The 25,996-nt window shown below is 44.3% G+C and overlaps 5 protein-coding genes across 9 annotated transcripts in view; 2 read left to right on the top strand and 3 right to left on the bottom strand.

Moving 5' to 3' along the window:
* The window catches only part of LOC111072526 (G-box-binding factor), a 128,679-nt gene extending 119,829 nt beyond the window's left edge, over positions 1-8,850 (top strand). For all 4 annotated transcript variants that reach the window (XM_041591578.1, XM_022364497.2, XM_041591579.1 and 1 more), the window contains 3 exons: positions 2,604-2,698; positions 7,715-7,918; positions 7,987-8,850. In XM_041591578.1, coding sequence (XP_041447512.1) covers positions 2,604-2,698; positions 7,715-7,918; positions 7,987-8,845 — 1,158 coding nt within the window. In that variant the 3' untranslated portion in view covers positions 8,846-8,850. The remainder of the gene's footprint in view (positions 1-2,603; positions 2,699-7,714; positions 7,919-7,986) is intronic.
* On the bottom strand, positions 3,417-7,111 carry LOC111072604 (histone-arginine methyltransferase CARMER). The gene is made up of 5 exons (XM_022364619.2): positions 6,501-7,111; positions 6,089-6,423; positions 5,460-6,018; positions 4,987-5,397; positions 3,417-4,918 (listed from the first exon to the last, which is right to left on the bottom strand). The coding sequence occupies exons 1-5, from the start codon at positions 6,700-6,702 to the stop codon at positions 4,830-4,832; spliced, it is 1,596 nt and encodes a 531-aa protein (XP_022220311.1). The 5' UTR covers positions 6,703-7,111; the 3' UTR covers positions 3,417-4,829.
* Positions 8,851-17,885: 9,035 nt separating the features above from the next.
* Positions 17,886-22,871, top strand: LOC111081770. Its single transcript, XM_022377945.2, has 5 exons — positions 17,886-20,418; positions 20,904-22,121; positions 22,198-22,205; positions 22,285-22,412; positions 22,586-22,871. Exons 1-5 carry the CDS (start codon positions 19,993-19,995, stop codon positions 22,720-22,722), a joined length of 1,917 nt encoding a protein of 638 aa, XP_022233637.2. The 5' UTR covers positions 17,886-19,992; the 3' UTR covers positions 22,723-22,871.
* On the bottom strand, positions 17,932-19,178 carry LOC111081533 (putative gustatory receptor 85a). The gene is made up of 2 exons (XM_041591577.1): positions 18,142-19,178; positions 17,932-18,084 (listed from the first exon to the last, which is right to left on the bottom strand). The coding sequence occupies exons 1-2, from the start codon at positions 19,117-19,119 to the stop codon at positions 17,932-17,934; spliced, it is 1,131 nt and encodes a 376-aa protein (XP_041447511.1). The 5' UTR covers positions 19,120-19,178.
* Positions 22,143-23,743, bottom strand: LOC111081621 (dynein light chain Tctex-type protein 2B). Of its 2 annotated transcripts, none has more exons than XM_022377841.2 (3): positions 23,282-23,743; positions 22,863-23,212; positions 22,143-22,810 (listed from the first exon to the last, which is right to left on the bottom strand). In XM_022377841.2, the coding sequence occupies exons 1-2, from the start codon at positions 23,538-23,540 to the stop codon at positions 22,953-22,955; spliced, it is 519 nt and encodes a 172-aa protein (XP_022233533.1). In that variant the 5' UTR covers positions 23,541-23,743; the 3' UTR covers positions 22,143-22,810; positions 22,863-22,952. The 2 variants fall into 2 exon arrangements, with proteins under 2 accessions (XP_022233533.1, XP_022233454.1); XM_022377762.2 differs by having other exon boundaries at positions 22,143-22,781; positions 23,282-23,742.
* Positions 23,744-25,996: the final 2,253 nt, after the last annotated feature.

Raw genomic sequence — 25,996 nt, 5'->3', positions numbered from 1 at the left:
CTGCCAGGGGGATGAAGCCGAAGGCAAACCGGGAATGCCACTCGGCCCAGCCCCCACCCCAAGTCACACTCCAACTCCCACTTGCTCTGTCTGGTACATTTTCCGTTTGACTTGAAACTGCCTTAAAGAAGATTCATGTTATTCCGCCCACTCACGTTGCGCGTATTTATGTACCACCCGAACCCGGACCCCGTCGCAGTCGCAGTTCTGTTCCCTGGTTCCCTGGTCCCTGTCCTGCTGTGAGCAGCCAAATCAGGACATAGTGCGGTAGTCATTGTTGCCGTTGCCGTTGCTCTGTTTTTGGATGGACCAGGGTGGAATTTTATTTCCCTGTCCCATCGCCGGGGAAAGTGTCGCTGCCAGCTGGAGTTTTGCGCCGCCAAGCGACCAGAATGGTTTTCATTCATTAGGAAACGAGCGCCAGGCATTTGGGCATGATGCCCCCTGCGCCGACCGTCCCTCATTAGAGCTAGATAATTAACGCGCACCAATACACAGACACAGGCCACGAGTATGAAGCCAGGCAGACATACATAACTTGGGCTGCTTTAATTTACTTTTCGATTTGGCCAACTTGGCAGGTGGCAATAAAACGCGCCAGCTGACGGGGCAGGTATGGTGGCTGAGGGGGCATGAGCAGAGCAGAATTTATAGCTGCTCCCCCCACCCGTACCCCAAAATGATCTGAAACTTGTTCCGGCATTAATTGAATATAATGGAAACGCCAAGGCTGAATCGAGCAGAATTTGAATATTACGTATACGCAGCGATTGACAAATGGAGGAAATTAAATTGCTGCCTGCCACCGCTTATCAGCGCAAGATGAAGAGGAAAGCCTGTTCGAAGGCGGAGGCAAATGAAGAGTCAGTGGCAGTGGCAGTGGCAACATATTTGGTAGGCAAGTCACGAACAACTCCGAGCCACTGCACAGCGAAACAGAAACAGAAACAGAAATAGCAGGAAATATTTACTTGGCCAACACATCTGGCACAGACGGCAACAATTGTGTGAGGGGGAGTCTGTTGTGTGTGTGTGTGCAGGCATTTATTTATGTGGCAGGATATGCCTCGCATCCTGGTAGGCTGGCCGCAAACGAATTATGGTCGCCCACTAATTGCGCCAAGTTAAAACGAAAAGTGTGTAGGAACTGTGTGTGCCTAGCACTCATCCCCTATGCCACACACTCCGCACTCTGCATTTCAGGCAGTTAATGTTGTGGCACACACACACCCACACATAGATGAGTGGCAACCACGTGCGTCTACAATTTACGCTGCTTAAGTAGCGCAAGTTATTTATGTTTATGATTACGTTGCGGCTCGCAGCGCTACACCCCCTTCCTCGCTGCCCTCTCTACCCTCTCTACCCTCTCCACCATTCTGCGCTGCTCTTGTGGCAAGGCTGCTCTGCTTGTTTTGGCAGGATGTTGTGCGCCATGGCAGGAAAATGCCTGAATCGTAGCCTTAAATTTGTGGCATCATCTGGTATGCATGCAGCATGCAGCAAACGACCCGTGACCACAATTGTTTCGGGGGAGGGGGAAAAGTTGTAAACAAATCGTTAATCATTTGGCGTACAAGGCCAAGCCGAGCCGAGCAGAGCCAAGCAGAACAGCAGCGAAAAACCCAAATTTGCAATTTGTTCAGCACTCGCACAAGGACATCCGAGCTAAACAAGGACGCCAATCAGTTGTTTGCAGTGCCCGTGCCCCAAAAACATAAGCCAGCATAAAAGTGGGTCAACAGCGATGCTGCTGCTGCTGCCTCGGTCGCTGCCTCGGTCACTGCTGCCTCTGCTGCTGCCTCTGCTGCTGCTGTCGCTGCCTCTGCTGCTATCCTAACCTTCATCATAAAGCGCAGCATAAATGCAGGCGCATAAAAAGTTAAAAGCCAAAGAGGGAAAAGCGTGTCAAGGCGAGTGGCAAGCGCCAAGTGAAGCAAAGCAACAACCACAAGGTGACCCAGTAAATAAGCGTCCGTGGAGCGGAGGGGCCGATGCAAATGGGCCACTCGCTTCGGCAAGGACGCGGACGCTGACGCGGCCCGGGACCAAGACCGGACCCGGACCCGGACCAGGACCCGGACCCAGACCCGGGCCCCTTATCAGTGCAGCCGAAAGCGGCAGGCGACAGGCGGCACGCTCGTTCGTGCGGCATCGTTTTGCTGCTCGTGCGACAATATCCTTGCAGCCAGGCCAGGCAGGCAGGCAGTCAGCCAGTTGCATTGTCCGCACCCACACAGTCGCATTTGGCACCGGGCCGGCACCGGTTGATAAACGCTCCAGCTCGTGCTCCGTACTCCGTCTGCGTCTCTGATTCCGATTCCGATTCTGATTACCTTTGTGCAACATGAACACGCTGGCGCTCAACTATTACGTGGAGCGTAGTGAATACGAGAGCTTTGGCGCTGATGGAGAGGCCAGCACAGAGGACCACTGCTCCTCGCGCTCCTCCACGCCGCCCACAGCCATGCGTGATCCGCATTTACGTCAAGTACGATACGCTTACCCCAACCTTTCACCTTTAAATATATGTATATATGTATGCAATTCCATCCAATCGAATGTCACTAATGAAAGGCGTTTTTCTCTCTTTTTAATTGCAGTCCCGAAAGTTCCGCTGTACCTATCCACGCTGTCCCTTTCTGGAGCACGAGGAATCGGAAATGAGACGTCACGTTAGAATCCAACATTTGCATCGGTAAGTAAACCAGAAATTCAATTACATCCCCCGCCCCATCAGTTTTTTGGTTCTGCTGTGCCTCGAGAGTCCTTGGCAGCCGGGCGCAAGGCCCAAGCAAGATGGACACAGCAACACAAAATGAGCAGCAAGTGGATTGGGCCTTGACTTAGCCAGCCACAAAAAAAAAAAACAGAGAAAAGCAAGCAACCTGGGGCTCACATCAAAGCGGGGCTCGTGGCTCGTACGTACAGTGGTACCAGCCTCGGGCGACCTTCTGTAATCGTTCCCAGAAGTGCACTTCATCGAGTTCCGCTCCCTTCCCTTCCCTTCCCTTTCGCTGTGTGCCAAAGTGCGGCTCGAAAGTAGAGCACTTGTACATAGCAAGCGGGTCAAATGTGTATACATATCTCATATGCACGCCCCCTGCAGACGACACCCAGATTACTTTGCGCACCAGCAACAGCAACGAGTGTGTGCGGGGGCCCGTCCGCGACTGCGCTGCACTTTTTGGGGCCAAGGTCCCAGCAAGCCAGCCCAGCCAGCTCCTCCCCCACACAGTCAATCCGACTGAGCTTTGACACTTGTAAATCTCGTTTCCTATATAAAGGCAGCAAACCCCCGAGCAACAGTCAGGGGCGGGTGGGGGGCTAGCATAATAATGTACTCGACTCGCGTACCGATGATGGGGGTGGGGGAATAAATTGCACTAAATAAAATACAGTTTTGGTGTTTTTTGTTTTGTTTTGTTTTGTTTTTGCTGCTTTTGCATTGACATTGTTTGTTCTCTTCTCTCCTCGGCATAGTAATATATGCGATATACATATGTTTATTATATATAGTTTTATAGGTTTAATATATTTCTTGTATGCATTATTGTATGAGTGTGTTGGTGTTGTTGTTTGTTGTTGTTGGTGGTGTGATTTGTCGAAACGCTCTCGACTACGCTAGAAAGTACAGTACGTACACATATGAGATGCACATCTGCCACATGTGAGAATGTATGTATATGTATGTAGGTGTTTATGTATAAGTATGTATGCTGTTATATGTACGTAGACTACGTGTATATCTCTAGGTATATATATATATATATATATATATATATGTATATAGATATAGTACCAACAAATCGCTTGGCAGGCTGGCAGCGTTGTAGGATCGATCATCTAAGATGGGACTTGTAGGGGGGCATGGGAGGGAACTCAAAGCCAGAACATAGGTTAGGTACAGAATCGAAAGCCAAACTTCACAATCGAATTCTCGTATGTTTTGTAAGCATAATCATACATGTATAATCTCTAGGCGCGAATCAGTTATAAGTTAAAAGTATGTATTGGTGTTTTTTTTGTTGCTTGTTTGCTTGGCTTATCCACTAAATCCACTATGAGCAATGTCTTATAATTTCACAAAACTAAAAAATATGAATAATCGCTTGACAAACGCAGAATAATAGTTTTACGCAAAGAATTGAAACTAGCCCCGCTTGAAGGAGGTACAATACAATATAATATAATTAAATATAATAACACACAATAGATACAATACAATCTGAATATGTTGGGGTTTTGTTCAAAGCTTTTCCGTTCGGCAAATTGGCAATTGGCATTAACTAAGAATCAATCATCCTGAAGTATTCATCTGCAGTCCCACACGTTGGTTAAATATCGTTATTACATTTTACATACGGTTAAAAACACTAATTACTAGGGGGCTAAAATTAGCTTATGCTTATTGAATATGCTGCGTGTTCTAAACAACTACATTTAGTCTGCCTTGGTTTCTTGATTGTTTGTTTGTATGTTTGCTGGTTTGCTGGTTGCCTGCTGCTGCTGCTGTTGCTTCCGGTTTCTCTCTTCGATTCATTCGATCGTTTTTTAAAAATACAAGGCGCATAAAATAGGATAAGTGCAGAAGGGTGAAGGGTGAAGGCGTAGAAAGAGGCAGCTAAATTCCGAGAGTACACAAAAATAATTTACAAGTTTTCAATAAATAACCTAACCATAAAAAATAAAAATAAAAAAAAAGAGTTGTAACAAAACAAAATCTGACAGAAACACTAGGATCGGCTGCAATCGGTTGAGTTGAGGCGCGGACTTGTAGCAAGGAGCATTCCCAGCACAGCACAGCATTTTGCATGTCTACGGTCGAACTAGTGCGGATGCATGAGTCCGTGGGTAATGTCCATGCTCCCATCACCGATGCCATTGACACCAAGACCACCATTTAGCATGCTAGAAGCTGCAACACAGAGACAGAGATTAGTTAAAGATCTTTCCATTTCTATAATGTGTGTGTGTTTTGCTTACAATTACGCGAGCCCTGCGTGTCGACCTGTGTCCAGTATTGTTCCGACGGGCTCTGCGTACTAGTCCCCGGCGGCGCCTGGACCGGCGCCCCCGTGTACCGAAAATACGGATTCTTAAGATCCAAAGTGTTGCTCGATGATATCAACGTGCCCTCGATGTGCAGATCGATGGTGACATCGTACGACTGCCGCCGATTGGCCTCGAGCAGCACCCGTCCCGTCAGCGTCTGGCCCTGCTTGATGAAGATGGGCATGGGCAGCAGGCAGCGCACCTGGTACCAGTGCGTCAATGGAGCCGTCGGTGAGGTAGAGAGCCAAACGTTCTGGCTGCTGCCACTGAACTCTACGTCGAACCAGAACGCCAGACCGTGGCAGATGCCCGTTTGGAGTATTTGGAATTCCAGGGGGATATCTAAACAAAAATAAATTTGTATAGTTTTCCAATCGGTGGTTAAGATTAGGTAGGAAATATACCAATAAGATGCAGATCGTCCTCCTTGTCGTTGAGGAAATCGCACACATGGCGCACAGACTTTGCCATGCAGATCCGAATGTCGAAGGTGTCCACAATCGGCTGGCGGAAGTACTCCTTCATGCCCTCCTTGTGCAGGGTGGTGAGGTCGACGCCATGGAAGGCCGACTGGTACCAGAAATTTGCCTTGTTGTACTGTTCCGAGTAGAGCGACTCGTCAGAGAAGGGCGCAATGTGGAGGTCCCCGTGTGTGGGATACATTTTGCCATTGGGCTTTAGCCACTTCCTCGCATGCAGGTAGGTCTCCAGCATGCGTTCGTTGTATAGCATATAGCCCATGGGCTCAGATATGATGACATCCACCTTCTCGGGCAATTCGATCTCCTCGATCTTGCCGGGTATCACAGAGATCTTGTGCTGCACGTTGTTCGATTCGACCAATTGCTGGGCATACTGAGCCATGTTCGAAGCCTCAATGGCATACACCTTGGCCGCGCCAGCCTGCACGGCAAAGAATGACAGAATACCGGAGCCAGCTCCCACATCCAGAACGATTTTATCCTGCAAACAAAAATATGTTCGGTTGATTAGCGACTGATTCTGAGCGGAGATGCAACTGTGAGCTGGTTACTTGGAAGTCAACTGCATTGCCCAGAATGGCCCTTTGGTACGTGCTCGTCCGCACATAGTCCTGCATCATGTTCTGCTGCTGACTCAGATAGCCGTAGAACTGGAAATACTGCGATGCGGAAGACTCCTCGGTACGCTGCGAAAACACAGACTTGGGCCGTAGGTGTTTCACGTTCTCCACCACCTTGCGGAAGAGCTGCTGGTCCTGGTCGCTGGCAAATCGCAGCACCAGGTTATCCGACTCCAGGGTGACGGCATAGCTACGTCGGCCCATCTGGGCCGCGTCCGTGTCCGCCCCTATCATGTACTCCTTGAGCACATTCTCTCGGTCAGCATCTGAAATGAGAAATCACACATTATAGGGGGGACGTACAGATGCCGATGCCAGACAGGACAGCACAGCTGATAATTACCCAACACTATTCGCAGCACAATGCCCTGGGAGTCGTAGCTGCAGAGCAGCGTGCAACTGCCCTTGTATTTGTTGGTGAACTCGAGCTTCTGCTCGTCAGCGATGGCGCTAATTACGACGCCGCTGAACTGGCAGTTGCTGAGCGGGCAGAGGGCGGCTGCGGCGGAGAACTTCTGGTGCTCCTCAGGTCGTGGAGTGGACATGCTGGCCGACTGTTTAAGTGCTGGGCGGCGCGTAGGAAAAAGGGTGATCACAATGTTTCGCGCTTGTTAATTGACAATGTAGGCCGTGCGATACGACTATACACACACACACACAAACACACAAACACAGACGGGCTCAGACGACGCGCAAATTTTTCGCTTGTTGGCGGCAGCGGCGGCGACGGCGACGACTGCAAAATTTTCCACAACAAAAGTGCGATTGCTTTGTGGCTGGCTGTCGGCTGGCAGCTGGGGAAACACACGCGTTGGCTGGCGGACAATGAGTAATGCACTTCTGGCGCGTTCTGGGCTGCGTCTGTTGCAAAATCGATCACTTTTTGTTGATTTCGTATTGATTTCCACACGGAACGTGCGTTTTTTTTTTTTGCAAAAAGTGTTACTGTTATTCGTTTCTTTAAAAACGACAAACGCCAAAACTTTGCCAAAATCCCAAAAAAAAATATGGTCACGCTGTTCTTGTTGTTCAACCCAACTGGATTTTTCCCAATTGTCATCAAACGGTATGGGATTTTTTGCAACTGCTCACAAACTGTATTGGAATACAACAAATCCAACTGGAGCTCATAGTGCAACGCAAAAATGAGTCATCAATGTGGCCGCGTATTTAATTCGTACTCGCAGAAATATACTGTGAATATACCAACAAAAAAACCCCGCTGTATTTAAACAGTTCGATTTAAACAGCGAAACCAGCGTATGGCACTTTCGATACTCCTCAATTATTCTCAATATTGAAATTTAATGGTTTCTAGATAGCAGCACCGAGTGAGAGCTATCACAGCTTATTGGGGAAAACATCTTTTACGAATTCATTGTATTTTAGATACATTAAAACACCCCTAAGAAGAGGGTGATAAAATTATCCAGGCAAGCTGCGGAACTGGTTCGCGGAGCTGCCAGAGTTCTTGGCACTTTGTGTGAATGGCATAACAACAAAAAAAGAAACGGTCGTAAATATTTATTTGGACTTTTGTTTTCGTTGATTTTGCAGCAGACCCATCAGCCCCAGACTCTCCGGCGACTATGACTCCTGCAGCGAGCACGAGGAGGAGTTCTACTACACAGAAGACGACGACGATGATGAGTTGGTCAAAGCGCCTAGTCTAGCCTCGGAACCCACGCTCAGCCACCGGGACATGGCACGTCCTCCGCACGAGGATCCCGAATACCAAAAACAGATTGTCGGGAACTTCAAGTGAGTGAACCATTGACGGAGCATATGCATTGTTATGGTGATGATAATGATTATTCCCTCCCATACAGGCAAGGACGTGCTTTGCATAACTATAACCACCTAACGCATCAGCAGCAGCAGAAGCAGCAGCATAAGGCGACGGCACATCACAATGGTGGCGGGCGGGGGGGCATGCACCACATAAGCACCATCCCGAGCAATCAGCAGCAGCAGCTGCAGAACAACAACACCAGCTGCACGCCGACATCGCATCTGGCCCACCACAACTACACTTGGCCATCCAGCAGCCCGGGGCCGATCCCGACGGCCATGTCGTCCCCTGGGTCCACGCTGAACAAGCACGCTCGCACATCGTCTTCTCGTCCGTCCCACTTGGTAGCGCCATATCCACCACCGACGTACGTCCAGCAACAGCAGCAGCAACAGCAACAGCACCAGCACAGTTCTTCAAGCAACAACAGCAACCCGGTGAGCCCGGTCATGCTGCAGCAGCTCACGCAACAGAATGTGACGGTGACGGCGCACGCGCACCACGGCCAGGTGCAGCACCACCTGTCCAGTGTGACCATTACGCCAAACTATCATCCGACCCAACAGCAGCAGCAGCCGCCGCACCAGAGCCAACAACAACAACAACACCACCAGGATCAGCAGCCGCCGCATCCGCACCAGCCACATGTGCGCGGCCAGCAACAACCAACTGCCAGCAACCTGGTTGCAAACAATAACAACAACAACAACAACATGCCTCTGCAGCACGTGGCCGTGCAACAGTCTGTGGGCGTGGCCAAGCACACGCCCAACTCGCCCAATCGTCGGACGCGCGGCGAGAACAAGAAATGCCGCAAGGTGTACGGCATGGAGAAGCGCGACCAGTGGTGCACTCAGTGCCGGTGGAAGAAGGCTTGCAGCCGCTTCGGCGACTGAAAGCGGCAGAAGTCGTCGACGGAGGCGGTCAACCAGGCGTCGGCGTATCTGTCCAAGGCAGCAACAACATCCACAATCACAACCACATCCACAGCAACAAATGCAACAACAACAGCAACCACAGCAGCAGCAAAGATGACAACAACGATCGTGAGACTGGCCGCCGAAGTAGCTGCCGGCAAGCAGCTGCCCGCCGCCCTCACGATCAAAACGAATCGGCGTTATGGAGGACAAGCACAGGCCCACCAACACCACCACCACCACCAGAATCAGAACCCGAACCGCCACCAGAGCCACCACCACCCGTATGGGGTGACGGCCAACAGCAACACGATCTGCAACAGACCAGTGCGCATCCGCAGTGTGGCCACCTCGGTGATAGTGGCGGCGCCCATTTCGTCAACGCCAACCCCCACCAATGCTGATGGAGTAGGACGAGGAGGAGGAGGAGGAGGATCAGCAGGAGAAAGTGGATCAGAGGCCGACAGCGAGGAGCAGGTGGCCGCTGCCAATGGCCTGTTGGCCTGGAGCCGGGCCGCTGCCAATCAACAGCAGCAGCAGCAGCAACACCAACAGCAGCAGCATCCACAGCAGGTGCACCACCAGCACCAGCAGCCCGTGCTCATGCAGGGCTAGGGCCCCACCCATCCCCATCCAACGTTGATCCCCTCACCCTCACTCAGTTTGTAGATTGTTGTTGACTGCCACGACATGCGGAGGCTGGAGCAGGAGCAGGAGCGAGAGTGCAAATGCGAGCGCTGAAGCAAAAGCAAATGAAAAAATGGTCTCTCACATAATTTTTACTCTGCATGGAATGTGCACCTTAACACGTAACGGTATCTCTTTTGTTGTTGTGCTGGTGTTGCCAACTGCCGTGCAAATGTTGCAGACATTTGTGCCCCGGGCAACATTTGCAATCTACAATAATCTAATTATTATTATTATTATATTATTATTACTATTGCTACGCGTAACTATACATTACATACATATATACATACATATTTATTTCTAAAAATGACTTTGTTAATTCTTATGTTAGACACAAAAACAAAAAAAGAGAAAACAAAACAAAGAAACACAGTGTATGGCAGAGAGGACGTACCCGGAACCGGACCCCGACCGAACCGGGTCGATTTTTATATACAACAACAAAACACAAAAACCATATGAATGTGTGTATGAACAACATTGAACATTACAACAAACAAAAAAAATGCAAAAGAAAAAACCACAAAAAAAAAGATGGAAGAACACGACATAAACAACAACCAAGAAAGAAAGAAACAAACAAACAAACAATATTTAAAGCAAATATACATTTGATTTTTTAGTTTTAAGAACTCTAGTAAATTTTTTTCTAGTATTAAGTGCAATTTCTGTTCTACTTCTTGCTCTAAAAAAGAAAAACCAACTCAAACAAATCAAAATGGAACTATAAAGCAGAATATTCAAAATGAGAAAACGAAAACCTAAAGATATGCATATTACGAGTAAATATTCAAGGCGTTGCATCCACACACACACACACAAACACACAACAGAAAACACAGACATTGTATAGGCATAGAACAACAACAACAATAACAAAATAGTTAAATTAATTGCATAATCCATGTGGCATGTGGAATGTAGAATTCAATCCAAGAACCGTTTAAACAATTCGTATGTGTGTTTTACGCTAAGAGTTAAGTATTAATCAAATTCATGCAAACAGCGGCAATAGTTAAACACACCAGCTAAATATTCTAGTTAGTTAAGCACCCAGCCCCACACAGTCGACATACACCCACGACCCCCACCCCCACTGAACAACCACTGAAACATCTATAGAACAATTGCCCCGAACCCAAACCCAGAACCCAGAACCCGATCCAAAACACAGCTACCCCACGCGCTAATATACATAGCATATAGACACATAAAGCAACTTAAACTTAAACTGTAGTGAATTTTAAAAACAAAACAAACAAACCAAGCAGCAAACAAATAAATAATAGCCGACAGACAGACAGAAAGACAGACAGACAAAGAGAAGGTCTAGCAAAAGAACGAACCGTCGAAATTTCAATTGCAGCCAGAAGGAAAACGTTTTTCAAAGCATGTTCAAATTTTTAGTACGTTGTTAAGTTGATATTTTCGAAAACAAAAACAAAAACAGAAACATAAAAAAACAAACGAAAAAGGAGGAAAATTTGTCTATTAATTAATTTGTAATGAACTTATGACTAAAATCTAAGATTAAAAAAAACAAAAAACTTTTTGCGTTGTGCAAGCAACTATTGTGAATTGTTCAAATTACGGTATACATATATAATTACAATGACGTCACAAAAAGACCCAGCGAGGCGGGAGAGAATGATGACAGATGAACAGATAAGCGAAGAGAAGAACTTAATGAGAGAAAGCCAGAGATTGAGATTGAGAGAATGCAGGAGCATAGCCGGTACCGGAAGCCGATGGCAATGCCGATGTCGATCGGAAACTTATATGTAGACGATGATGAAAAAGAAAGAAAATACACAAGGAATTCTTAACCAAATTGGAAGTACAAACTAAAGTCTAGAATATGTATATATAGAAACCATACACAACCAACCACACACACAAACACACACATGAAGAAACAAAACAAAAAAACGAAAAATGAAGCCCCTATATATCTATATATGCATATACATATACGAGTACATATATTTTTCGAATTAAGCGCCGGTAGAGAGTCGAGACGAGACGAGTCGATAGTCGGCAGTGAAGCCAATTGCAATGGGATAACAGATAACAATTCGTTGTCGCAATCAATCGGATCAAGTTGGTCGAGCAGATGAGGGATATTTTGAGCTTACGCCAGCCAGGCAGGCAGCCAGCAGCTTTAAACAGTTTTTGAAGGCAATCGTTAAAAGTGAAACAAAGAAAAGGAAAGCAAAGCTGAAAGCTGTAAGCGAAAAACGGAAACGGGGGGGCGATGAAAAAACACGCAAGCGAAAATTTCATTGAAATTGTTTGCCGTGATTTGAATGAAATTCATAATGGTGGCCATTTTTGTGTAATGCGAAAAAGTTTAACAACAATTTTTTACACTTGTATTTCGTTTTTATTAACTTTAAGTTTAAACAAAAAACCCACACACACACACAAACATACACATGTCATTGCACATGGAATCGAACATATTTACATACAAACAAATTATAAATACATATATCGATTAAATTGTAAAATGAAAACTGAAAAAAACGGAGGAAATACATAGAAAACATTTTACTTACATTACATATTTTTTGTCTGTCGCCCCCCGTCTTCCACGATATGCCGATGGGAATGGGTGGGCGCATCTATTCTTTATTACGATTATATGATTACGATTACACGAGTATGATTATTGTTATCATTATTATCATTGTTTTTCTTGCTAATTTGCTAATTCGTGCACCACACTCAAACTCACACACACACGTACACACACATACGTATGTAGATAAGTATGTGCACTCGATCTATTTCGTTGCGTTCTGGAAATTATTTACACTTAAGTGATATTTTTAAAGAAACAAAGGAAGATGAGAACTATCCATTATTTGTATAATTATCGCTAATATTTCTTACTATTTTACGTGTACGATATGATATGATTGTCAATACCACGAAATGAGCAAGAAATTCAACCGCATCGCTCGGGTATCCTCAACATCCAGACAAATCGAACCTGTCCCGAAGAAAACCGAAAAACCAGAAAACCAGAAAAAGTGACAGCAAATGAAGCATATAATAAATGAAAAGAAAAGAAATGATATCATAAGCGATGGAAGAAAGGAAGTGAAGTGTGTCCGTAAAGGTCTGGGCTTTAATCCATCAATATTAAATCAATAGCGAGAAATATGTATTTCTTTTTAATTTTTTTTCTTGAAAAAAAAAACCAACAACACAACAAGAACACCCATTTTATTAAAAAGTATACAATTGTTATTTATAATTAAACAAAACAAAAAAAACCAAAAAAAAAAACAACTGTTTTCATTTAATTTTTAATTTTTTTAGCGGTTATTTCAGTTGAGTTTTTCTGTTTCTGTTTCAATCTCAGTTTTAAATTTGATTTTGATTTGAACAAAACGGTTTCCGGATTCACAGAGACGGCCCCAAAGACATCCATCAGCATTTCTCGAACAGTCATGGTTTCTCCCAGGGTCTCACACATAGAGCAGATCGAATCGAAATCCAATCGAATCGAAATAGAATTGTATACCTTTCTACTTTCTACTCATTGATATATGTATATTGATATTTAAATGATAGATAGGAGCCTCTGTCTCCTTAGGCGAGAGATCATTGTGAAGTGAATTTTGAGTTCTCCTTCCGACAGAAGTGCTTGCAATAATACATAACCAGAAACAACAACAGCAACAGCAACAACAGATTTATGTGTATATACTATACACTATATACTATATACATACATATATATATATCCATGTATTATCGGGCATATTTGCCCAAGTGTATGTGAATTGTGTGTGTAAGCAGAAACCATATGGCATATGCATGTAGATTGGAAACTTATGATATTTCTTCTAATATTTATCGTCGTTATTGATGTGTACACATAAAATTAACTCTAAGCTATGATCGTACGGGGATCGAAAAGAAATGAAATTAAATCTAAACAAAAAAAAAAACGGAGAATTTGGAATTCTCGCCAGAGTAGTAGTCGGGGGGAGGGGGAGTCGAGTCCCTTGTTGGAGACGAGTTTTGATTAAAATTAGAAATCTCATCGGCAGCTGGCGGTCGGAGCATGTTCCGACGCAGCGATTGCTGGTACAGCGCGGTATGTTGCATCCACTAAACGATAACTAAGTAAATGTACTTAAAATACATTATATACATACATATACATATATACATATATATATACATATACAGTACAGTACAGATAGGTGTGTAACTAAGGCAAAAGTGTCCTGAAACTTGCAAGGAATCGGTGCGGAATCGCCATACCAGATGCATGCATACATATGTACATATTGTATATGGATGATCTGGGTGTAATTGGAGCTCATTGACCGTAACTGCGGCCTGGGCGTTCTGGTGTGTGTGTGTGTTGTTGGTGTTCATTTTTTTGGATAATTGGAAAGCGAAATTAGTTTTAACAAAAGAAATTGCATTCAATATAAGGCTGATTTATTTGACTTGTTCATTTTGATATATACTCACAAGAGAACACACGCACACTCGCGCATATCAGCCAGGCAGGAAGGCAGGCAGGCAGGCAGCAAACGGTGCTAAAACATTTGAAAACAAAAAAAAAAAAACCATTGGAAATTCCATTTAAATTAAGTGCATTAAGTCGGTTAGTATTGTATAGTGAGTATCAAGCAAAAGACTTGCGCATCATCTATTTAGCTGCGTATCCATTACCTCATTCACGCCATGATATCTCCAACTACGATTAGATTTGTAGTAATATTCAATGCACTACATTTAACCATCTCATTGAGGGAAATCGCATGGCAAGAAAACGGCAAAGAGCTGGAAGAGAGCTGCACAGCTGAAAGGCAAGCAATTTCCGTTGCATACCCCCAGGCGTCGCAAGCGAAATTTTAGTGGTCTTCCCCTATAATGGCCACTTCTTGGCCAAAAGCCACTCCTTGCAAAAGAAATCCTAGAACACTCCTAGGGAAGACCACTGCTGTTGGATAGAGGAACGATGATAACTGCTTTACACTGCCAGCAAAGAACTTGCACCCTCACGCCTGAGCGATTCATTCATTAATCACTTCTCAAAGTCTTGATAGTTCTGATGAAAGCAATAAGCTGTTTATACAATCAATCAATCAATCAATGTCTTTCTACTGCGGATAGTTTCACATCTCATGCATTGCATCGCATTTCACCTATCCACCCACCCACACACCAATCAATATTCATGTATTTGATGTATACATATGACATTCTTGTAAACTGACTGAAACTTCAAAGCAAACCAAAACAACAAAAAACAAAAAACGAAGAGAGATAGTACGTATGTATTGTATAATGAGATATGTAAATCATCTGAGAAAGGCCTCTGAGAGCTGGCTGCAGCTGTAGCTACAGTGACGCTTAAGCTAAGTGAAAGCGTAAATTAATTTCAATAATAGTTTTTAAATAAGTTTTTCTACCCGGGAAGAAGGTGTTGTAACTTTTTTACATGTTTAAATTTATGATAATTGGCAAGACAATTTTGTTGATGAAACTTAAACTAAAAGGAGAGTATAGGATAGCATTTCGGACGATGGCTAATTCAATAAATTGTATTCAATTATTTTGCATAGATTGGCGAACGGATAGAACCACAAGATGTCTTCAAAATTGGCTAAATGTAAACTTAATTTCAAGAGACTTTTAGTTCTGGGCATTCCCAACCATTTTGGCAAACTCAGACCGACCCAGACACACGGGACACGTCGAGAGTAAAAGTAAAATTAAAATTAAAATTTAATAAAAATTAATACCTAACACTTAAATATTGTAACATTAACAATAATCGGTTTAGTTGATCGTGTTTGATTAAGATTAAGGCGATATGAGAGATACTTTGAATGACTTGACTTGACTTGATTAAATTTAGACGTACGCCATTGTAACATTAGGGGCACCCCCACCCACCCCCCAACCAGCACATAAGCACACCCCCCCCTCCCAACCCTCACTATACCAACCCAACCCAGCATTCATCATTGCCACGTTTCCACATTTGCAGAAACTAATCGTATTTGTCTATAGTTCGTAATCTATGAATAATGAAAAATCTCTATATATTGTTGTTGTGTCTAGTACATCTATAGGAAACTCTATGGAAAAGTTTACTTCCCAATCGGATTGAGATTGTGAGACATTCATTATGTATGTTAAGTTGAATTGAATTGAATTTAATTGATGGCATCCACACATCCCTGTTTTGTTTGAATTGTTGACTCGTTTTGCTGTTACATAAGATACTCATATAATTACACCCCAATGGAATAGTTAGGATAGAACTTTAAAGAGAGAGCAGCAGTCGCAAGAATTTGGCGCAAATATGATCACCGCATGACAAGGTACAAAAGAGAGACACCCACACAGACACTGACACAGAGACAGGAGCAGGTGAAAGCAAGCAGACACACACACAAACAAACAAACAAACACACACACCAAGAAACAAGAAACAAGAACACATAGTAAGTGTAATTAACAAGTTAGTATAACTGAGTTTGCATTTCCGAACCGAAAACAAAAACCAAAAAACAAAAACTAAAAATAAAACTAAACCAAGTAATTAACCAGCAACTAAGTGTCGTGTATATTCCATGTTAAACTTACAGCAGTATAAAAACAAATAATTATACATACATACATAAATATATATATACATATATAATATATGTACATAATCTAACCGATATATGATGAGTAGAGAACAAGAAAAGCAGCTCCTTTCTGACGGCAATGACGACTCTTCACGCATACATATACCTATACATATATGCAGAGTACTCCTAGATATATATACATATATAGATACAGATAAATAGATGTGCATAGGTGTAAAGCCAGTAATTACATACATATATACAGTTGTCTCAATGTGAAATATGCTTAACCTACCAACCACAGAAAGTAACCAGAAACTAGCCAACCCCAAGCACCGCAATGAGAGCAGCTAACAAACAAAACAAACAAAACAAACAAAACAATTACCCGAGGACCCAAAACCAAGCAAACACTTGTGACCCCGTACTCCCCTACCTACCTACCTACATACATACAATACAATACTTAATCGTAAACCTACTTATCTGGCGATATCCGTAACAGAAACGGAGGAACAGAGATGTTTAACACTTCAATTGAACATTGGTGAGAATCGAGTACCTACGAAACTGACAGAGATACATACATAGATAGATAGAGCCTGCACCGCCCATATGTAGCGCCCATCGGCGAGGGTGGGGTGGGTGGTGGCAACTATATTTTTTGCAAAGCAAATTGTGCAGCAAGTGCAGCAAAAAAAAAATAACAGAAACTAAATGCAAAACGTTTTAAGCGCAGATACAGATACAGAAACATTTTTAGAGATACTCGTACGAGAAAATTGAACGAAAACGAATGGGGAAAGGGGAAACAACACACATAGAAATGTATGTATGTACGTACACAAGCTACAGATCATACACACGAATGTAGCAGATATATTTTGCGTCTTTATATACAGGATAACAGCATATTATATTTGTATATTTACAGCCAGTGTACAGATCAGATCATACAGGTGCGGGATACACTCAAGCTAGGAGAGTTAGAGAGTTAATTAAGTACTTGTTGCTCGGTTGGCTTTTTATGCTTCACATTACCCCATCATGAACTACTCGTAAGCTCCGTTTCCAGACCAATCATTGCCAGTCCAGCCATTGCATAGGATGTGCACATTTTGTACGAGTACTACATAAATGTCTCTCCACTGTCCCCCTCTCTCTGCATATGTATCTATATCACTCACACACACTCCAACACCACACACACACACACACACACACATTAACTTTTACATCATTCTCATAGGAAAAACCCCTAAAAAAAAAAACAAAACTACATTTTCAAAACTATTTTAAGCAAACGAAAGAAAATATACAACAAAAAGCAAGAACAAAAAAAAAGAAAACATAAAAAAAAAAAAAACAGAAAAAAAAAAAAAAAATAAAAAAATAATAATAATATTTCAATGGATGTGTGTTTATGAATGTTGATTTTAATACAATAAATCGCAATCAGAATAAAAAATAAAATAAACAGTGAACCACTAAAATTGTACGAGTTAAGCAAACAACAAACGAAGTAAAGATTCTATAATAAAATAAAACGAAAATAAAAATAACAAGAAAAAACGATACAAGCAAAATGATACTTTCAAAACTAATAACGTTGGTATTTTTTATTAAAAAAGGAGTTAGGTTCGAAAGAGGTTTGAATATTTAATTATTTCGTTTTAGACTGGCGGTTTCCTGGCGTGGAAAAATGTCAATAGGAACCGCACTCCCATCGAGTTTTCTTTATTATTTAATGAAATGTTCTCACATAGACCTGTAGTCGCTTTGGACCATATAAAGGGTGTGCAGTAGAATCACGGCAGCGCTTTGAAAAACCAGACGTCGATTGATGCGATAGGTGCCATACACGTGGACGTTTGTGTGCTGCCAGGCCAGTTGCAAGGAGAACCACTGCATCTGTTAAATTTGACAATTTCAATTTTACAAGACCTCATTCAATGAGAGAATACTCACACTTCGCTCCACCAGATATTCATGGCCATGCGATTCCCTCACAATCTCTTTGGTTGTCGCCATAAGCGAATCCGTCGTGTGCGTCAGACAATTCAGGAGCAGTGAATAGAGCAGAGGCTGTATGCAGATGACAAACGCCAGATAGAGCTGATAGAGGTGGAGCTCAGAAACGCTCTGGCAACAGAATATGCGTACGAGCAGATATCCGATCACGATGCCACACCAGACATTCCGCACCAGAAAGCACAGCAGCACAAACCTGAAGACGGTGCAGAACTCTGCGGTTATATTGATCAGGCACTGGTACATTCGCTGCAGCTGCAGCAGCTGATTCAGCTGGCTTGGCATTGGATCATCCAGGAGAATCCGCTTCAGTCCAGTCTGCAGTCTCCACCAGCACTGGCATATCTCTGCCATGATTCCGAATCCCACCGAGTTCATGGCAAGGATCATGCACTCGGACAAGAAGCAATTGCAGGGGAAATCGAAACCCAATTTGGTGCGAATCGCATTCAGGCCCACATGAATAAAGAGGCGAAGCGCCAGCAGTGGGGTTAAAGAGAGCACCAGACAGCCGATATATCGCTGATGGGACTCCGGAGCAATGTACCCCAGCTCTATGGCAAGTCGATTCAGGTCCAAGAGCTTGTTCAGCATCGCGTAGATGCGATCCTGCTGCCGGTAGGCACACTCCATGCAGCTGAGAAGCGACAGAAAAACGATGGTAAAGTGGGTAAAGGTGTTCAGCTCCATCAGCTTCGATCTTGCGAGCTCCACGTGGGTATGGAACTGCCAAAAGTCCAATATAAACTTAATTGTTAGACCGACGACAATGAAGTTGTGAACAATGCGATAGTAGCCCAGGCAGCGGGACCAATGCAATTTGCCCGAATTAAATGCAAAATAAAACGCCACGACTCCGTTCAGGGCACAGAAGTAGCCAAAGCTCAGTTGGATTAGACGTTTCAGCGATGACATGACCAAACCAACTCAGGCATTATTCAATTATGTAGTTCACTTTTTTATAAATCCTTTCTAACCCAATAGACAGGCAATAGACAGGGCTGTAGGATATTGCTCTGCACCGACAGACACTGCTTGGGCCACGGAATATATTCCACTGACTGAAAAGTTCCCCAGTAACTGCTCTGCTGCAGATTCAGTGCACTATTTCATTAGTGGCCAAGTCCACAGCGGCAGATTATCACTAAGATAATCCTCTTCATTAGTGAAATGAGTAGCACTTATGACGTATGACGTCTAGCTGGTCTGTAACCTCACTGTATCTGTGTGTGTGTGTATAGCCCACCCTTGGCCAACAATTGCCATGGGACATCTGCTGGCCGAAACGCGAAACGCGAACCCGAACCGCCAGCAGAGTTGGAGGGCCGAAACCATGCGGATCAATCGGATTTTCGTACTTTATTTAGCAGAGTGGCGCTTGGGCCGCCGTTTCAGTTTGGCAGCAGCAATCACGCGCATCGGTTCGAAGCCCAGCCCAGCCCGAAACAATTCCCAACCAACCAAACAACCAACCAACGTATCGAAGCTGGAAAAACTATGTGGAAAACGCGATCCGCTTGACGGTTGACAAATTTCCAAATAGTCATCACCTTGACATTAGCGGAGAGGGCTCTCAATTCAGCTAATTGATTTGAAATTGGCAGCAGGGCGAAAAATAATGAGAGTAGTGCAATTTATGAATACGTATCAAGCTCGCAAAAACGCTCGATAAAACGCTTAAAACAAGCCAAACAAAAAAAATAAAATAAGCCGCAAACGCGACAATCAAAAAGTGTTAACTGCGCTCTATCAGCTCCGCTCCAACTGGGCAAGGTCAACTGCATCGTTATGCCTCGATTCTCGCTGGCGTTGTGGCTGGCTATCCACGCCCACATCCTCCTCTGCGCCCCAGCCCACTACATACAAATCGATCACGAGGAGTTTCGTGCCAGCGGCTTTCCGCATCCACATTTCCCGCCCCCACCGGTGACACTGCTCGATCACCTGCCACAGGTGCAGGCCACCAAGGAGCTGACCCCAGCGGAGGTGATGGTCGATCTGACGAATGACCTCACCCACCGCCTGCTGCACTACCACTCCATACTCAATCGCAATAACTTTGCCTTCTCGCCGACGGCTCTGGTCAGTGTCCTGGTGGCCCTCTACGAGGGTTCCGCCGGCAACAGTGCCAACGAGCTGCGCAACGTGCTGCAGCTGCCCAACAATCGTGACGTCATTCGCGTGGGATACCGCGACATCCATCGACGACTGCGGGTGAGACTTGGCTGGCTGGCTGGCTGACTGCTGGCCCACTTATTGTATTCATTCAGCGCTGAACTTAACCTACAGCCCGCAGAGTGAGTGGCACAGAGCACACTCTCAAAACTATCCAAATGAAATGCCAAAGCTCTCATTTACATGGCTGGCTAAGCACACATTGAGCCGAGCAGAGCAGAGCGAGCTGGTGGAGTGGTCATTGATAAACAAACAAAAAATAGAAATAGAATAATACAATAAAAAGAATGGTTCCAAACAAACTGCCCGAGGGGCTTAGAGGCCAATTGCCTATGACCACTCGAAAGCGATCTGTTATCGGCTTTGGTTTCAATAGTGCATTGACCTCCGCTCCAATAAGTGGACCAGCAATTGTCCAAGTGAATAGAGTGTTTAATTGGCAGCAATTATGTGCATATGGGATTAACATTTACCCCCAAATAGAGCACAAAGATTGGAATAATTTTAATTGTATCTTTTTGCAGACCTATTTCTTTGGCTCCGACAACCCACTGAAGGGGCTCAGCATGAACAAAAACAATGTGACGGTCTTGAAGGACTTTGAGACGGTGCTCATGTTCTACGGCTACGATCTGAGTGTGGATATGGCGTCCTCCACGCCAGCAAATATTACGGCAAGCAGCAGCAATGCCACAACCGAGGATGCAGAAGCTGAAACCACCACCAGCAGCACGGTTAGGGATGTGGAAACCACCACTGAGGTGCCAGCCACGACGACCACGGAGGCACCCACAACCACCACAACCACAGAGGAGCCAACGACCACAACAGAAGAGCCGACAACAGAAGCGCCGACAACAGAAGCGCCGGAGGCAACCACCGAGCCACCGACAGAGTCATCCGGCGAGGAGACGGCGGAGCCCGCTGGCGAGGATGAGGCCGCTGAGCTGGTGTCCGCATTCGTGGCCGAGGAGGAGGCCGAGCCGCTGCTGCGCATACAAAAGGCACGCGTCTCCCGATTGCCCACCAGCAAGCTGCAGGCGCCGCTCAAGCACTCCAATCCGATCACGCCGAAGCCCATCTATCTGCCGAGTGCGCGGACAGCGACCATGCCCATGATGGCCAGACAGGTGGCGGAGAGGAAGGCGCCAAACACACGACAGATCATTTCCATTTCAGCTCCGCCGTCGGCCAATGGTTCGTACGCGAGAAAGGCCAAGGTGTCCAGGCACAAGCGACACGCTCTGCCGTACAGGGAACTGGATTCGAATCTCTTTCTGACGCTCTTCCACCCACAAGGACCACAGCCAGCGCCACATCCGTTTCAATATCCGCCATCGGGCGCCTTTGCGCCCATCCACAACGACTTTGAGCCGCACTTCATCAGCGAGGCGGCCGAGAGCAAATCCAACTACAACACGGACGTCATCAGTCATGTGTTCTACCTGGGCAGCCATCAGATCGTGCACACCACATTCAAGGTGTACAACGCTGTGCTGTACTACAAGTACTTTGAGCATCTGAAGATGAGCGTCCTGGAGCTGGAGCTGGACACGCCCGAGTACAATCTGATGATTCTGTTGCCCGACTACCACACGGACATTGTGGCTGCGGCGGCATCGCTGAAGCTGGGGCCCACATTGCGGCTGATGCGCAAGCAGCTGAAGCCACGGTGGGTGCAGGCCATCATACCGGACTTTAAGCTGCACGGCACCATGTTCCTGACCAACGATCTGCAGAATGTAAGTGCGCACTGCGCCGAATCCAGGTGAAAATACATTTATTGAGATTTATATCTATGCTTTGGTTGTGTTGCAGATGGGCATGTAAGCGGCTTGCTAGGGGCGTGTGATGCTGGATGCCACTTTTACTTTCTTTCGGTCTCCCTTCCCTCTCTCGTTGCAGCTGTGATGTCTTCGAGCCAAATCGCGCCGATTTTCGACCCATGACTGATGAGAAAGGCGTCTACGTGCGACACATTGAGCAATCGATAGACGTAAACATTCGTACGCATCCCATCAATCAACTAAAGCGTAAGTACTTGCAGTATCTGCAGTTGCAGCACACCTGAACGGAGGCATTGAGGCGCAACGCGCAACGTGCATCGCCATAGCCCCACCTGAAACTCCAGCGATTGCGGCAACAGTAGCGCAGTAGCAGCTAGACAAAGGTGCAATAACTACTTCCCCTTTTTTTGTGATCTCAGGCAACTACGGTGCTCAAACGAAACCCATTCAGATATCTGTGAACCATCCATTTCTGTTTTTCATCATCGACCGAGAGCTGGACGTGGCTGTGATGGCGGGCCGCATACTGAATCCATTGAATGTGCGCATCCAATGATGCAAGACGAAGGTCGCGAAGTTGGGTCGTTGTTCCCTTGTTTCCTGGTGCCTACTAATCTGCAATACAAACAAAAATCAAACACAAACTAGTTGTAAATGTAAATATAATGTAATATAATCCACTGCTGACGCTCTCACCGTGCTAAGAATAAATATAGTAAGGGTTTTTCTTATCCTAATCAGTTCTGGTGAGGGTGAGTTGAGTCGTACCGGCTGGTCGTGTTTGTTTCAGTACTGATAGGTGCCAAAGACAGTGCACACACAAAATATACTGGTATTGGTGAACACCTCGGAGACGGAGGTATCACAGTCGCAGTCCCAGCAGCAGCGCGAATTGTAAAAGCCCCCGGCACCGAGCTCCTGGCCAAGCATCACCTGAACCACATGCTTGTAGCGCCTCACCTTGGGATTGGAGGCTATTTTCTGATTCACCTCATCGGCTATCTCGAGCGTCCATGTCTTGGCCACGTCCTTGTCGTATGTCTTGTCTGCGAATCGAAACCAGTTGCTTAGCGATGCTTGTTGTACGCCCAGGCAATCGATTTTTCCACTCTCACCTTTCAGTTTCTCGGCCATGACACTGTTCATGATGCTCTTCACAATGGGCAGAGGAAACATCTCCCCAAACGCCGGTCGCATGCTGTAGGCCGCAGCCTGGACCGCCTTTTCTGTCTGCTGCTCTCCATCATCGGCAGCTGCTGATGCCGAGAGAAGTGTGGGCGGATTTGGTTTCATTGGCGTCTTTGCAGGTTCGTTGGTGGCTGCGGATGTCGGTGCGGGATTTGCAGCATCTGCCTTCAATTGCTCTTCAGCCATATTTATTGTAATCTTCAGCCAAAATGCTTTTTTTTTTTTGCGCAATTCCTTTAGAAACGCGCTTGTTTGTTTGTTTGGCCATTCGCTATGAAACGTAAACAGCCGTGAGCGCTGCCACCTTGTTCAAGAAATGTGGCAGCACTCGCCAGTTAAATTCAATTTGAAATTTTTAAGAAAATCCTGCCAAATAGAATTGGCCACAGAACTAGTATTTTCACAACCTTGAGGAACATGCTTCGTTGTTTCGCATCGGTTGGGACACCATACAGTATATAGATGTGCCAGATATGTAGCCGAAATATGCGAGAGGCAGTAACTCGTACAATAAAAGTGGAGCCGCGGGCTACCAGCTGCAGGTGGAAGCGAAGAATACCCTCAACCATAAGTTTCCTCTAGCCCGGGCACATCGATGCCGATGAAATACGTGGGAATATCCGTCCATCTAATTGCGAGACATTTCTTAATTCAGTTGATACTTGGGATCGACATCAATAAAAATTTACAAATTTAGTAATAATTTAAAAATGTAAACAAAATGTAAAAATTTAGGAAAAATGTAAAATGTAATAAAAATTAAAAAAAAACAAAAAAAAAAATGTTTATATTGCTCATTGACAAAACCTGACTGATATGAAACGAAAATTATAATTGCTCGATGACAAAAGCTGACTAATTTGAAAGGAAAAATTGTAAGTGCTCTCTGACAAAAGCAGACTGATATGAAATGAAAAATTCTAATTGCTCGCTGACAAAAGCTGACCGGTATGAAACGAAAAATTCGAATTGATCGCTGACAAAAGCTGACTGATATGAAACGAATAATTCGAATTGCTCGCTGACAAAATCTGACTGATATGAAACGAATAATTCGAATTGCTCGCTGACAAAAGCTGACCGATATGAAACGAAAAATTCGAAATGCTCGCTGACAAAAGCTGACCGATATGAAACGAAAAATTCTAATTGCTCTCTGACAAAAGCTGACCGATATGAAACGAAAAATTCTAATTGCTCTCTGACAAAAGCTGACCGATATGAAACGAAGAAGTCTTATTGCTCGCTGACAAAAGCTGACCGATATGAAACGAAAAATTCGAATTGCTCGCTGACAAAAGCTAACTGATATGAAACGAAAATTTCTAAATGATCGCTGACAAAAGCTGACCGATATGAAACGAAAAATTCTAATTGCTCTCTGACAAAAGCTGACCGATATGAAACGAAGAAGTCTTATTGCTCACTGACAAAAGCTGACCGATATGAAACGAAAAATTCGGATTGCTCGCTGACAAAAGCTGACCGATATGAAACGAAAAATTCGAATTGCTCGCTGACAAAACCTGACTGATATGAAACGAAAAATTCGAATTGCTCGCTGACAAAAGCTAACTGATATGAAACGAAGAATTTGAATTGCTCGCTGACAAGAGCTGACCGATATGAAATGAATAATTCTAATTGCTTGCTGACAAAAGCTGACCGATATGAAACCTAAAATACGAATTGCTCGCTAACAAAAGTATTTATTTCCCACCCCCACCCACTTTGACCATTCCTCATTTATGTGGCGGCAGGTCAGCTCAGGTCGCTTCATCAGCCCTCAAAACAAAACGAAAAACCAATTTCGGTTCAAGCGGCCAAAAATTGTAGAACCGAGACGAGCGACATAACCCCAACATCCATCCCCTGTTCGAATCCCAAATGCTAACGGGAGCTCCAAATATGGCTTGCGGCATAGGTTTCATAAAATCTTTATTCAATTTAAAATAAATCGAAAAGTTACATAATAAATTCGATAAATATGTTTTATATATGCAGGCTATAAATAAAATTACACAATAATTTAAATCATTTCATTAGTATACAGTAAATGTTTGCCTTGCCTCCTTTATATATCGTTATCCTTTATGTACGCTCTCTCTCGCATATAGAAAATATTTGTGTGTATATATTTGTGTTCACTTTGATTCTTGTTCTGGTTCTGGGGGCAGCAAATGACATATTACATACATGGACATGGATGTGCTGTTGGTTAATGCGTGTGTAGGGTGTGTGGTGCTTTTTCAAATAAATATTAATACATTGAGACGGTTGTACATATACACAGAAATAGTAGACAAAATAAAGATAACCTTACAACAACTCAAATACAACATTTACAATTGCTCAGGATCACAAAGCTTTTGCACATAATTCACATTTCCAAAATAAGATCAAACTCGTTACATTTAAAAAAAAGAAAGAAAAAACACAACATATACAAAGATCAAGCAGATTTCACTCGAATTCTCTGCACAACTTAATAAAAATATATTTGCGGCGATACGTGTAAAAAATATATATAATTTAAATATTCTCCAAAAACATTTTAAAGTTGCAAAAAAATTAGTTTTTGGTTTTGTTTTTTGTTTTCGATTTCGCCTCCTAATGTTTGTTTGTTCTTTTCTTTTAGTTTT

The sequence above is a fragment of the Drosophila obscura genome, unplaced genomic scaffold, assembly GCF_018151105.1.
Source record: "Drosophila obscura isolate BZ-5 IFL unplaced genomic scaffold, ASM1815110v1 contig_150, whole genome shotgun sequence".
In the NCBI taxonomy this organism is placed as follows: domain Eukaryota; kingdom Metazoa; phylum Arthropoda; class Insecta; order Diptera; family Drosophilidae; genus Drosophila; species Drosophila obscura.
Note: the sequence above shows the minus strand (reverse complement) of the source record. Positions and strands in the feature narration are given on the sequence as shown.